Source organism: Diabrotica virgifera, chromosome 7 (assembly GCF_917563875.1).
Source record: "Diabrotica virgifera virgifera chromosome 7, PGI_DIABVI_V3a".
NCBI classification, from domain to species: Eukaryota; Metazoa; Arthropoda; class Insecta; order Coleoptera; family Chrysomelidae; genus Diabrotica; species Diabrotica virgifera.
In genome coordinates this window covers 207005026-207017318 of record NC_065449.1, presented here as the reverse complement: position 1 = coordinate 207017318, position 12293 = coordinate 207005026, and the positions used below count along the sequence as shown (strand labels likewise).

General features: G+C 34.2%; 1 protein-coding gene across 2 annotated transcripts; it reads left to right on the top strand.

Annotated features, from left to right (window-relative positions):
- The first annotated feature begins 7503 nt into the window (after positions 1 to 7503).
- LOC126887929 (uncharacterized) lies at positions 7504 to 10063 on the top strand. 2 transcript variants are annotated; one of them, XM_050655853.1, is made up of 3 exons: positions 7504 to 7718; positions 7942 to 8067; positions 8119 to 10063. In XM_050655853.1, exons 2-3 carry the CDS (start codon positions 7950 to 7952, stop codon positions 9036 to 9038), a joined length of 1038 nt encoding a protein of 345 aa, XP_050511810.1. In that variant the 5' UTR covers positions 7504 to 7718; positions 7942 to 7949; the 3' UTR covers positions 9039 to 10063. The 2 variants fall into 2 exon arrangements, with proteins under 2 accessions (XP_050511810.1, XP_050511811.1); XM_050655854.1 differs by having other exon boundaries at positions 7942 to 10063.
- The last annotated feature ends 2230 nt before the right edge of the window (positions 10064 to 12293 follow it).

Here is a 12293-nt window from a genome sequence, read left to right as displayed (position 1 = left end):
GTTAGAAGACTGGTTTAAGAAAAAATAAGATAGATAAATACGACAAATAATAAATATGTATACCTCACTTTAAAAGTTGTTAAAAAAAAGAAATAGTCTCACTTTTACCTTATTTGGTGTTAATTAAAATTTATTAGAATTGTGTTTTTGCTGTCCAAGAAAAAGGAAGATTGTCTGAGAAATTCAACAAATAATACAAAGTACAAACATACACGTTTTGACCTTACTGGTCAAAAAGAAACTCAACATCACCTGGAATAACACCTTGCTAGAGCACACGAAAATTAGGTTCCACTATGAAAAAATCCGAAAGAAGGTGGGTGCGCGCAAAAACCTTTTAAGAAAACTTTACAATAGTAAATGGGGCGCCAAACCCACGCCACAGCACTAATAGATTAACAACCCGGGCGCTATTTCTCAACGGGGAAATACGCATGCCCGATATGGAAGAGATCTGCACACGCGAAGAAAGTAAATGTCAGTCTCAACAAAACTTGCAGACTCATTACCGGGTGTATGAAATCAACCGCTCTGGATAAACTGTGTAAAGCTTTAGGCCTCTCGGATCCTGACTCCCATAGAACAATTCACCAAAGGCTCCAAACCTTCGACAACCGCCACCCCCCTTTTTGGCCATGAACCGTATCCTGGCAGACTGAAATAAAGAAAGCTTTTCCTTAGCGTCCTGCTAGACAAACCACCACCATGTTATCCACTAACAGAAACTCCACAAAGCTTTCAAGCGATTGGTCGATGTGGCGCATGCTGAACTCTTTTAGAACCGGCGTAGCACCGACCAAGTCAAACCTTCTTAAATGGGGTCTGCTCAACGAGAATGACAAGTGTGACTGCGGAGGAATACAGAACATGGAACATCTACTAGTCTGCCCAAACTACCCGCATAGATGCAGTCACAATGACTTATGACCAGGCAACCACCTAGCATTAGATACAGTCCAATACTGGGCCTAGAAACTATAATTTTCCGGAAACCAAAAAGTAAAGTAAAGTAAAGTAAGTGACCGGTTTATGATTATATAACTGCAAGAAACAGAAATTTCAATTCGAGAAAATGGCAATATGAATATAAGAAATGGATCCAGATTTTGTATTCATATGTTAGTGGTATAGGACTGGCTGACTTCTATAGGATAATCACTCTCTCTTTAAATAGTTTATCATAGGACCAGTTCTACTGGCTTATAGTCTTATCGGGCGTCTCCCATCTTGGTACCGACCCAAAAAACATAGACAGGTTAGATTGCAGTGATTTTAAAAATATACACAGAGGGATCCGAAACATGAAATATAATTCTGTTTAGTGAGGAGACTAAGATTTGTTTATGGGCTCATGAAGATGAAGAAGAGTGTATTGAGGAAGTGGTGAATTAATTTTCATCTAGAACGCGAGACAACACTTAACGCGCAGAATTATGGAGTGGGGTGCAATTTTATACGGGAACAGGTCTCTGTTAGTATATTATTGAAATATAAAATTCAATAATTCAATAATAGATTCTTTTATTGAATTTGAATAGATTCTCTAACCAAAGTTAGGAAAATATCCAAGAACAAAAATTTTTACTCCTTCCAATATATGTGAACTACCAACAGCTTGAATACGCAAACCAATACAAAGATTTTGGCTGCTGGTTCAACAATCAACTTATCTATAAAAAAAAGTAAGAGCTAGAATATAGGTAGTCCGACAAGGCTTTATCAAAATGAAAAGCTTATTTTGTAACAGTAGCAATAATATCAGCCTTAGATGTCGTTTTCTGCATTGCTATGCATGGTCAATTTTTTTCTATGGAACGGAGATCTGAACGCTCAACATAACGCTGATCTGATGATCTAAAAGCCTTTGAACAACCTTTATAGAAGAATCTTGAAAATAGGTAGGTACCTTAGACAACCCACACCATCAAAGAAAGTGTTCTGAGGAGAATAGGTACCTACAGATAAGGAACTGCTATTGATAATCAAAGTTAGAAAAGTTAGCCACTTAAGACATAATGAGCAACGAAAAGTACCGCCTCGCGCAACTGATTCTCCAGGGGAATATTGAAGAAAAATGAAGCCCCGGCAAGCGTAAGATTTCATAACTTAAAAATATCAGACATTGGACCAGTCTTGATTTAATATCTTTGTTTACTTTGTCAGATCGTATAAAAACCGCATTTACACTTAGTCAGTCTTGTCGGGCAGCGTGAATGTGTAAATAGCTCACTCGCGCTGCTGCTCATGCTACTGCCATTGCACGGCGCTCCCCAAAAATTCGGTTTTCGGGATTGAAGTCGAAGGACTTCTAGCGCGAGCGCGATTGAGTATTCACATTTAACTTCTCTCTCTCTCTTACTTGCCGCCGACAAAGCGGCAAGTGAGTAAGTGAGCAAGTCGATGCTGTCTTCACATTCCATTCTTGAGAGTCGTTCGGTAAATGAGTTGTGAAGACATTGGCGAGGAACTGATGTGAACACCTTACTCCCCAGGGAACCAAATAACGTTTACAAAACATTGAAAAAACGTCATAATTATCACCAAACGACTTCAGTTTATCACGTTTTTTCAACGTCGAAAATCACATGAATATGTCTCACCATAATTCACGTCATTTTTATCACGTATACGTGATATGAAAAAAGTAGTTTTTACGTCGATTTGTCCCACCATAATTCACGATTTAAATACGTGATATGAAAAACGTAGTTTTTACGTCGATTTTGCGTTGTTTTTTAGATTTATTTTTCATTTTATGGTTTTAGAAATACACAATAATTGAATGGGTCTGCCGAATAACGTTGTAACCGCCACATGGTTTGTTTTTGAGAAGTCAAAGAAAAAGTTCTAATATTGTGATAATGGTGACTTTATACATTTTAAAGGTGAGTAATACAGTTTGTATTTTGTATTTAAAAACTGTATTACTAACCCTTAAAATGTATAAACTCACCATTATCACAATATTAAAACTTTTTCTTTGACTTCTCAAAAACAAACCATGTGGCGCTTACAACGTTATTTGTCAGACCCATTCAATTATTCGTATGGGCATTGTTAGTATTGCAATTTTTCCATTTAAGTAAAACCAAATGGAAGGCTCGTTAAAATGCATAGAATTATAATATCCTCGATGCAACATAAATATATAACATAAATAGAATTTTCACTTTTTATATTATAAGTATTTACTGTCTCAAAAGTGAAACAAACAATGGGGTACAAAATTAACCGAACACCTTAAAATGGGTCATTTTTGATGTCTCGAATTTCCTAAACCTGTTGTCCGATTTAAGTGATTTTTTAATATGTTATAGCCTTATTCTTTATCAATATCGCTGTAATAATATTGTGGCTAAACAGGTAAATTTTCATTGCATACTGGGTGTACCAATGAAACTATGTTTTTTCTTAAACTTCGCATCACCCTGTGGAATATTCTAGCATTTATAGAATACTCAAATTAAAACCCAACTATAGCCTTATGTTTTCTCAACATTCTGTTTTTTGATTCATTCGCTTAAGTAGGACCATAAAAAAGTTAGGAAATTTAACAACTAGCCATGTTCTTTATCAATACAGGGTGTTGCTAAATAAGCGCGACAAAGTTTAAGGGGTAATTCTACATGAAAAAATAATGACAGTTTGCTTTATAAACCTATGCCCGCAAATGCTTCATTTCTGAGATAGAGGGTGTTGAAATTTTTCTTACAAACTGACGATTTATTTATTGCTTAAAAACCAGTTGAGATATGCAAATGAAATTTGGTGGGTGTTAAGACGTAGTTACTGTACATTTTTTGACATACAAGTAAGAAATTAAGCCTTCATATTACCCGTATGCGCGCCAATGGTGAATATTAAATTCTTAATTGTATGTCGAAAAATGTGCAATGACTCTACCAGATGTGCATAAATATACAGGGTGTCCCGAAAAGAATGGTCATAAATTATACCACACATTCTGGGGTTAAAAATAGTTCGGTTGAACCTAACTTACCTTAGTACAAATGTGCTCATAAAAAAAGTTACAGCCCTTTGAAGTTACAAAATGAAAATCGATTTTTTTCAATATATCGAAAACTCTCAAAGATTTTTTATTGAAAACGGGCATGTATTATTATTATGAAAGGCCCACCTTAAAACCAAATTATAGTGAAATTTGTCCACCCCATAAAAAATTTATGGGGATTTTGTTCCCTTGAACCCCCCCAAACTTTTGTGTACGTTCCAATTAATTCATTATTGTGGTACCATTAGTTGAACACAACGTTTTTAAAACTTTTTTGCCTCTTAGTATTTTTTCGATAAGCCAGTTTTTATCGAGATGCGGCTACTTTTTTACTATATTTACATAAAAAATTTATGGGGGTTTTGTTCCTTTAAACCCCCCAAATGTTTGTGTACGTTCCAATTAAACTATCATTGTGGTACCATTAGTTAAACACAGTGTTTTTAAAACTTTTTTGCCTCTTAGTCTTTTTTTGGTAAGTCAACTTTTATCGAGATGTGGCTTCTTTTTCAAAATATACCAAAAAATTTAAGTTATAAATAAATTTTCAGATTATTAACAGGTGTCTATAATCATACTTAACCATATACAAATAGGTGGTGGATTCGACAAATATTCAAAATATCTCGATAAACACTGGCTTATCAAAAAAGTACTAAGAGGCAAAAAAGTTTTAAAAATATTGTGTTTAACTAATGGTGCCACAATAATAATTTAATTGGAACGTACATAAAAGTTTGGGGGGGTTTAAGGGAACAAAACCCCCATAAAATTTTTATGGGGTACACAAATTTCACTATAATTTTTTTTTTAAATGTTGCTACGATAAAGATTCCTCATGTCCATTTTCAATAAAAAAGCTCTAGGAGTTTTCGATATATTAAAAAAAATCCATTTTCATTTTGTAACTTCAAAGGGCTGTAACTTTTTTTGTGTGCACTATTGTATATAGGTAAGTGAGGTTTAATCACCCTATTTTTGACCCCAGAATCAGTGGTATAATTTATGACCAATCTTTTCGGGACACCCTGTATAATAGCATTATAAGTAATTGGTGGAATACACTTTACTGTAAAATCCAATCCTGATGACTGAATTGTATATGGATCTAAATCTCCAATTATTTTCAGCTTCAATGAATATCTAAAACAATAAAAGAAATAATGTTATTGCTTGCAAAATTTTCATCATTATTGATAAATATCAGGGAAAAATAAATAGTAAATAAAAATTGTTTCGCCTACCTTTTTCCAACATCTGCGGAGTTTACAATAATAATTTCCTTAAATGATCACTTTGCATTGTGGTAAATTTATAAAATTCACAAATGACAAACAAAAGTTTTAAAAAATACACAAAAAATAGCCAACAAAATCCAAATGAATCCAAAATAGGACGACAAACAATGAAATGAAACGACGATACAAACATAACCTTTGTTTTGTATTTTTATTTGTCTAACAGTCTAACAATTTTATATTTGTTTTATTTTGTCATTTTGTCATACTTTTAATATTTCATACTTTTGTTAACTTATTTTTGGCCTGCGTATTTGATACTACAAAAAAATGTAACTAACGCTGTCGCTTTTATAATTGCCTGTGGAATGTGTAAATTACATGAAATATTCTAGTAATAAAACGCATTGTACAAATTCTATAAATTTCGTAGCGTTTCCCGATTAAATTCTTTTATATAAAACATATTCATTTGAATGCAGGTCGTGATAAATTTTAGTTTCTCTTAAATTTTAGTTTTAGAATGTTCTCACTGTTTTTTAATTTTTGAAATACACTCACCGGCAGAGAAAACGGGCACCCCAAAAATGGGTAATTTTTAATGTCTTGTATTTCCTAAACCTGATGTCCGATTTAAGTAATTTTTTTAATATGTTATAGGCTTATTCTTTATCAATATCGCTGTAATAATATTGTTGCTAGACAGGTACACTGTCATTGTATACAGGGTGTACGAATCAAACTGTGTTTTTTTCTCAAACTTTGGAACACCCTGTGGAATGTTCTAGCTTTTATAAAATACTAAAATTAAAACCCAACTATAGCCACAGATTTTCTTAACATTTTGTTTTTTTATTCATTCGCTTATGTTGGATAATAAAAAAGTTAGGCACTTTAACAACTACCCCTGTTTTTCGTCAATACAGGGTGTTTTTCAATAAGTACGGCAAGCTTTAAGGGGTAATTCTGCATGATAAAATAATGATAGTTTGCTTTATAAACTTATGCCCGCAAATACTTCGTTTCTGAGATAGGGGGTGTTGAAATTGTTCTTACAAACTGACGATTTATTTATTGCTCTAAAACGGTTTGTGATATGCAAATAAAATTTGGTAGATTTTAAGAGCTAGTTATTGCGCATTTTTTGGCATACAATTGAGAATTTTATATTCACATTGGCGTGCATACGGGATATATCTAAAATATGTATACCCGTATGCACGCCAATGGTGAATATAAAATTCTTAATTGTATGCCAAAAAATGCGCAATAACTACCTCTTAAAATCTACCAAATTTCATTTGCATGTCACAAACCGTTTTAGAGAAATAAATAAATCGTCAGTTTGTAAGAACAATTTCAACACCCCCTATCTCGGAAACGGAGCATTTGCGGGCATACGTTTATAAAGCAAACTGTCATTATTTTATCATGCAGAATTACCCCTTTAAGTTTGCCGTACTTATGTAAAAACACCCTGTATTAACGAAAAACAGGGGTAGTTGTTAAAGTGCTTAACTTTTTTATTATCCAACATAAGCGAATGAATCAAAAAACAGAATGTTAAGAAAACCTGAGGCTATAGTTTGGTTATAATTTCAGTATTTTATAAAAGCTAGAACATTCCACAGGGTGTTCCAAAGTTTGAGAAAAAAACACAGTTTGATTCGTACACCCTGTATACAATGAAAATATACCTGTCTAGCAACAATATTATTACAGCGATATTGATAAAGAATAAGGCTATAACATATTAAAAAAATTACTTAAATCGGACATCAGGTTTAGGAAATACAAGACATTAAAAATGACCCATTTTTTGGGGTGCCCGTTTTCTCTGCCGGTGAGTGTATTTGAGTAACAATGTCTTTTAATTAAATTTTGCATTTTTCATTTGATGCAAAAATTGCATCAACATACCATACCACTGATAATTTTTCAAAAATATTTGAATAGTGGCACCTCGATTATCCGTCAGGGCACCGAACATTAAAAAAATTAAAAATTCACAGACCACCTTTCAAATTTTATTTGTATGCTTTGTTTGACAATATGTATTTGAGGCATTTGTGTTCGTACAATCGAATCAATTTGGTTTAAAATATTCTGAAATTTTTGTTTGTTGTACTGTTGCTTCACATTTTGAAACGGCTAAATTTGTTAATCGGCGTAAGATCATGCAATCTACTTTATTGTTTCTTCTTGTCGAGAATACCACTAGATGCATTGTTTCAAGATGAAGTGTAGGGGAACTGCGGGTATTACCGCCCAGCGGCAAATACCGCCCACTCTATAAAATATCTTAAATATAGAGAAATAGTAACTTTGGCAACATCGAAATGACGCCACGATACTACTGAGAGAACCGTGCAACAAGGTCGCCGGCCATAAGCATATTTAGTTGTTTCAGAGAAGTCAACGTGTTTTGTGTGGTGCCACTATAATTTTTAGGAGCTCGAAAATAATTTGTGAGTAACTTATTTTTATACTTAATTTATTGATTTTTTTATTAATTAGTAACCGGTCCTCTTATATATATGAATCGAAACAGTTTCTTTCAATATTTTGAGAAATAACGATTAACAATTGTTTTGTTTGAAATATGGCGATGGCGGGTAATTTCGCCCAACTTGGGCGGCATTACCCTCCAGTGGGCGGTATTATACATTGATTTATACATTTTTAATTTAGGATAAAGAATGCCAAAGACAATGATGAATTCGCGGAAAAAGGCAACATGGAGCGCAGAACAGCTTCAGGAAGCTATAAATGCAGTTAGAAGCGGAAAGGGGAAAAGGCAAAGTGCAAGAGAGTTTGGTAATATATGATCTTTATTTTTTAATCCATTTTCTAATGTTCTTTTTTCAGGTATCCCATATTCTACATTAAAAGATAGGTTAAATACAAACAATGCTTGTGCAGCACAACTAGGTCGTCATCCTATATTTTCCACTGAACAAGAAAAGCGAGTGGCTGATCGCTGCATCTATTTGGCAAAGATGTTCTATGGTCTAACGGCCACTGATTTACGAAAAATCGTCTACGAGTTTGCGGTTAAAAATAATATCAAACACTGCTTCAACGATGACAAAAAAATGGCCGGTAAAGACTGGCTTCAAGCTTTCTTAAAACGGCATCCAAATCTTAGTTTGAGGAAACCCGAGGCAACCAGTTTAGGGAGAATTTCGGGTTTTAATGCTGAAAGTGTAGGCCTTTTTTTCAAAAATTTAAATATAGTTTTAACAAAATATAACTTTCAAGCCTGCCGCATATTTAATGTTGACGAGACAGGCATTACCACGGTGCAGGTTCCATCCAAAATTGTAGCTCCAAAAGGTGTCAAACAACTGGGAAAAGCTGTAAGTTGGGAGAGAGGTCGAAATATAACTCTGTGCTGCTCAGTAAGTGCATCAGGGATATATATACCTCCGATGTTTATTTATCCTAGAATCCGAATGTCGGAACAGCTTAAACGCAATGGACCGTTAGGTGCCATATATGAATGCTCGGCCAAAGGCTGGATGACTGTAGAATTATTCTTGATTTGGCTTAAACATTTTAATAAACACGCATCTACTTCGAACGACAACCCAGCATTGCTGTTGCTAGATAATCACAGCAGTCATTGTTCTTTAGCTGCTTATGAATTTTGCCGTGAAAATGGGATCATTATGTTATCGTTTCCGCCCCACACGTCCAATAAGCTACAGCCACTAGATTTGACATTTTTTGGGCCGCTAAAATCTGCCTATTCAAATGAATGTTCACAAAAAAATAACACCATTTGATGTATCTGAAATTTTGAATCGAGCATTCGTTCGTGTAGCTACCATGGAAAAAGCTCAAAAAGGCTTTGAAATAAGCGGTATTGTTCCATATAGACCAAATATTTTCACGGACGAAGATTTTTTGCCTTCTACCCTTTCTAATATTCCCGCTGTTGAACTACAACTTCCTGAAACTGAACTTACTCCCTGTACCTCTGAAACAAATCGAGTGCCTTCAAAAGATGCAGTCTTGGAAACAAATGAACCTAATGTTATTCCAAGTACATCAAAAGCCAACGAAGCTCATGCAGATGTCACTCCTTCAACATCAAAATCAGGAATTACAAATGAAAGACAAGGAGATATATCGATTGAAGAAATGACACCATTGTGTGTCATAACTGAAAATAAATTAAAAAACAGGGGTAGAAAATTAGGCATTTCAAAGATTTTGACGGCAACTCCAGAAAAAATAGAACTGGAGCAAAAAGAAAATAGAAAAATACAAAAGAAAGAAAAGCAAAAACTTTCAAAAAATGTAAAACACGTTAATAAAAAAATTAAACGTGTTACGAGGAAAGTCTTCGATGATAGTTCTTCAAGCGGTTCATCCCTACACGATGAAATGGAGATTTGCAATGACCACAGTTCCGATGATCCCAGCAGCGACGTAGAAGAAGGGTGCATCTATTGTGGCGAATATGGAAAATCGGAAATGTGGTACAGATGCGGAGTTTGCCATAAATGGGCGCATAAAGAATGTAGTGGTTACGATAATCACAAAAGTTTTATATGCGATTATTGCAAATAGAGTGTAGTTTGAAATGTTTTTTACTTAAGTATTTTTTTGAATGTTTTTTTATATAAAAAATATATATATGTTGATTTTTATACAATGTAAACCCTGGGCGGTATTATACCATCAGTGGGCGCTATTACCCGCATAGTCTGATAATTCCGCCCAAGTGTAGGTTTGTGAAAATAAATGTCATACTCCGCAAAATAAAATAAATGAATACTTTAAGGCTTAAATAATTAGAAGTAGATAAAATGACTGTATTTTGACAGTTGACATTTTTTATCAAGACCTGTAGTTTTGGAATAATTCAGTAAATTGCTTAAGTGGGCGGCAATACCCGCACTTCCCCTACATTTCAGCGAATTTAGTTTATCACAATGCCCAAACAAAATTAACTTGAATAAATTTTTGCTTGTGTAGTCTATACAATTATGTACGGACCCTGACGGTTACCAGAGGATAATTGAGGTTCCACTGTATAATTATTTTTTTTTATTTTTCGCCACGGTGTTATATTTTAACACCAATCAACTGTTAGGTACAATCTCAGTCATCGGTATTTTCAAAAGGAAATCTTGGTGATTGACCTCACTTACAAGAACTACCAATTTGTTTAATTCACAGCGTTGTCCCAGATATCTGAAAAACATTAGAGACAAAGATAATGCCCCAAAAAATGTCTACAATATTAATATGATGAGCGCGAAATAAACCTTTTATATGAAGTAATCTCTTGCTTTAAACCATACCCTGGCACAGCATGAGAGATCCTCTTAAAACCATCCCACTATATAATTCATAATTTTCGATAATAAAATAATTGTGAAAGGTAATAGTTTTTAATAGGGATTAATGGGGAAGTGGATGGAGGTGTATGCAATATAGCTAGGACCTGACAGATGAAATAAGTATAAGGAGACGGAAAAGTTCAGTGAAACTGAAAGGAAAATTCTATAAAACTGCCATAAGATCATTTAAAAATAAAGAATAATAACTTCTTCTTCTTCTTCTTCTTCTTCTTCTTCTTCTTCTGGTAGTATTACAACCCGGGGTGGGTCTTGACTAGTGATGTTAGAAGAGAATATTCTCGAGAATATTCTCGGGAATATTCTCGGCCAGAAAATTCTCTTGACAATATTCTCGGCAAAATTTTTCTATATTTTCAAAAATCGAAACAAAAATTAAAACTAGATACGAGTCAAATTATTATAATTTAAAAAATATGTAGGTATATTGTTTTTACCAATCCCATGAACCACTAGTAAGGGTGTTGACAGTGTCAATATTTATTGTTTTGGTGCAATATTAACGTGCAAATATTTAGAATGGTGTTCATTTAAGCAGAGAAGAACAAGTTGAGGAAACTGAGTTTGTAGATAATTTAGCAACTTTAAAATATGGTGATGAGTCGGCTGAAATAATGCCAGATTTGGCACTTTATCGGTCTAGGGAGGGATTTTTTGGAAAATCATACGTTGTAAAATCAATTGAAAAACAAGACTTAATCATATGGTGAAAAGGTACATGTTTCGGAACAAAATTAACTAAAATAGTAGTTGATTAAACATGCTTTCATCCAGTGCAGCGACTGAAAGAAGTTTCAGTATTTATGGATTTTTTTTATTCATTCCTCTAAAAGAAACCGGCTCACTGCTGAACGGGCTCGTAAGGCAACTTTTATTGCTCACAATTTAAAATTGTTAGACGTAGACCAATCCATGACTGAGCTGGCCACTCGTGAAAAACAAAATCCCACAACTCATCAGTACATTGAAATGCAGATTGTAGATGACTAGGATGAGCTAATGATAGAAATAGATTCTGAGTCTGAGGTCTCATCTTTTATCATACCACATCGATTATTTGCTGTTAAGAAGAAAATTTAATTTTTTGATCAAAGAAATTTTGTGTTTTCTGTTGTTTTTGTATTTTTTTTTATATACAAAGAACACTGTTGTTTCGTCTCATAATTTTGTATATAAGATCATGATTTTTAAAACCCTATTTTTCATCTTCAACAATATTCTTAAGTGCGTCATGGGGTTCATTCTCAGAAAATTCTCCATATCGAGAATATTCCATATCGAGAATCGACTGCACAACTCGCTTCTATCTCGAACGGTCGTCCATGATAGTTGGGTCAGTGGGTAGCCCCATTGTTCTTAGATCTGACCATATTATATTATCTCTTCATCGCATTCGTGGGTGTCCTAAGGGCCTTCTTCCTGTGGGGGTTTCCTCCCAGATCCATTTGGCAAGGCTTTTATTAGGGAGTCTATGGACATGACCAGCCCATCTTAGACTCTGAGATTTAATTTCTTAGACTATGTCGCTCGCCCTATACATCTGCTTGACCTCAGCATTTGTTCTCATTCGGTATTGGCTGCTATTAGAGTCGTGATAGGGACCAAAAATTCTTCTGAGGATTTTTCTCTCAAAACATCTAAGTTTTCTTTCAATTGCTTTGGTCAGAGTCC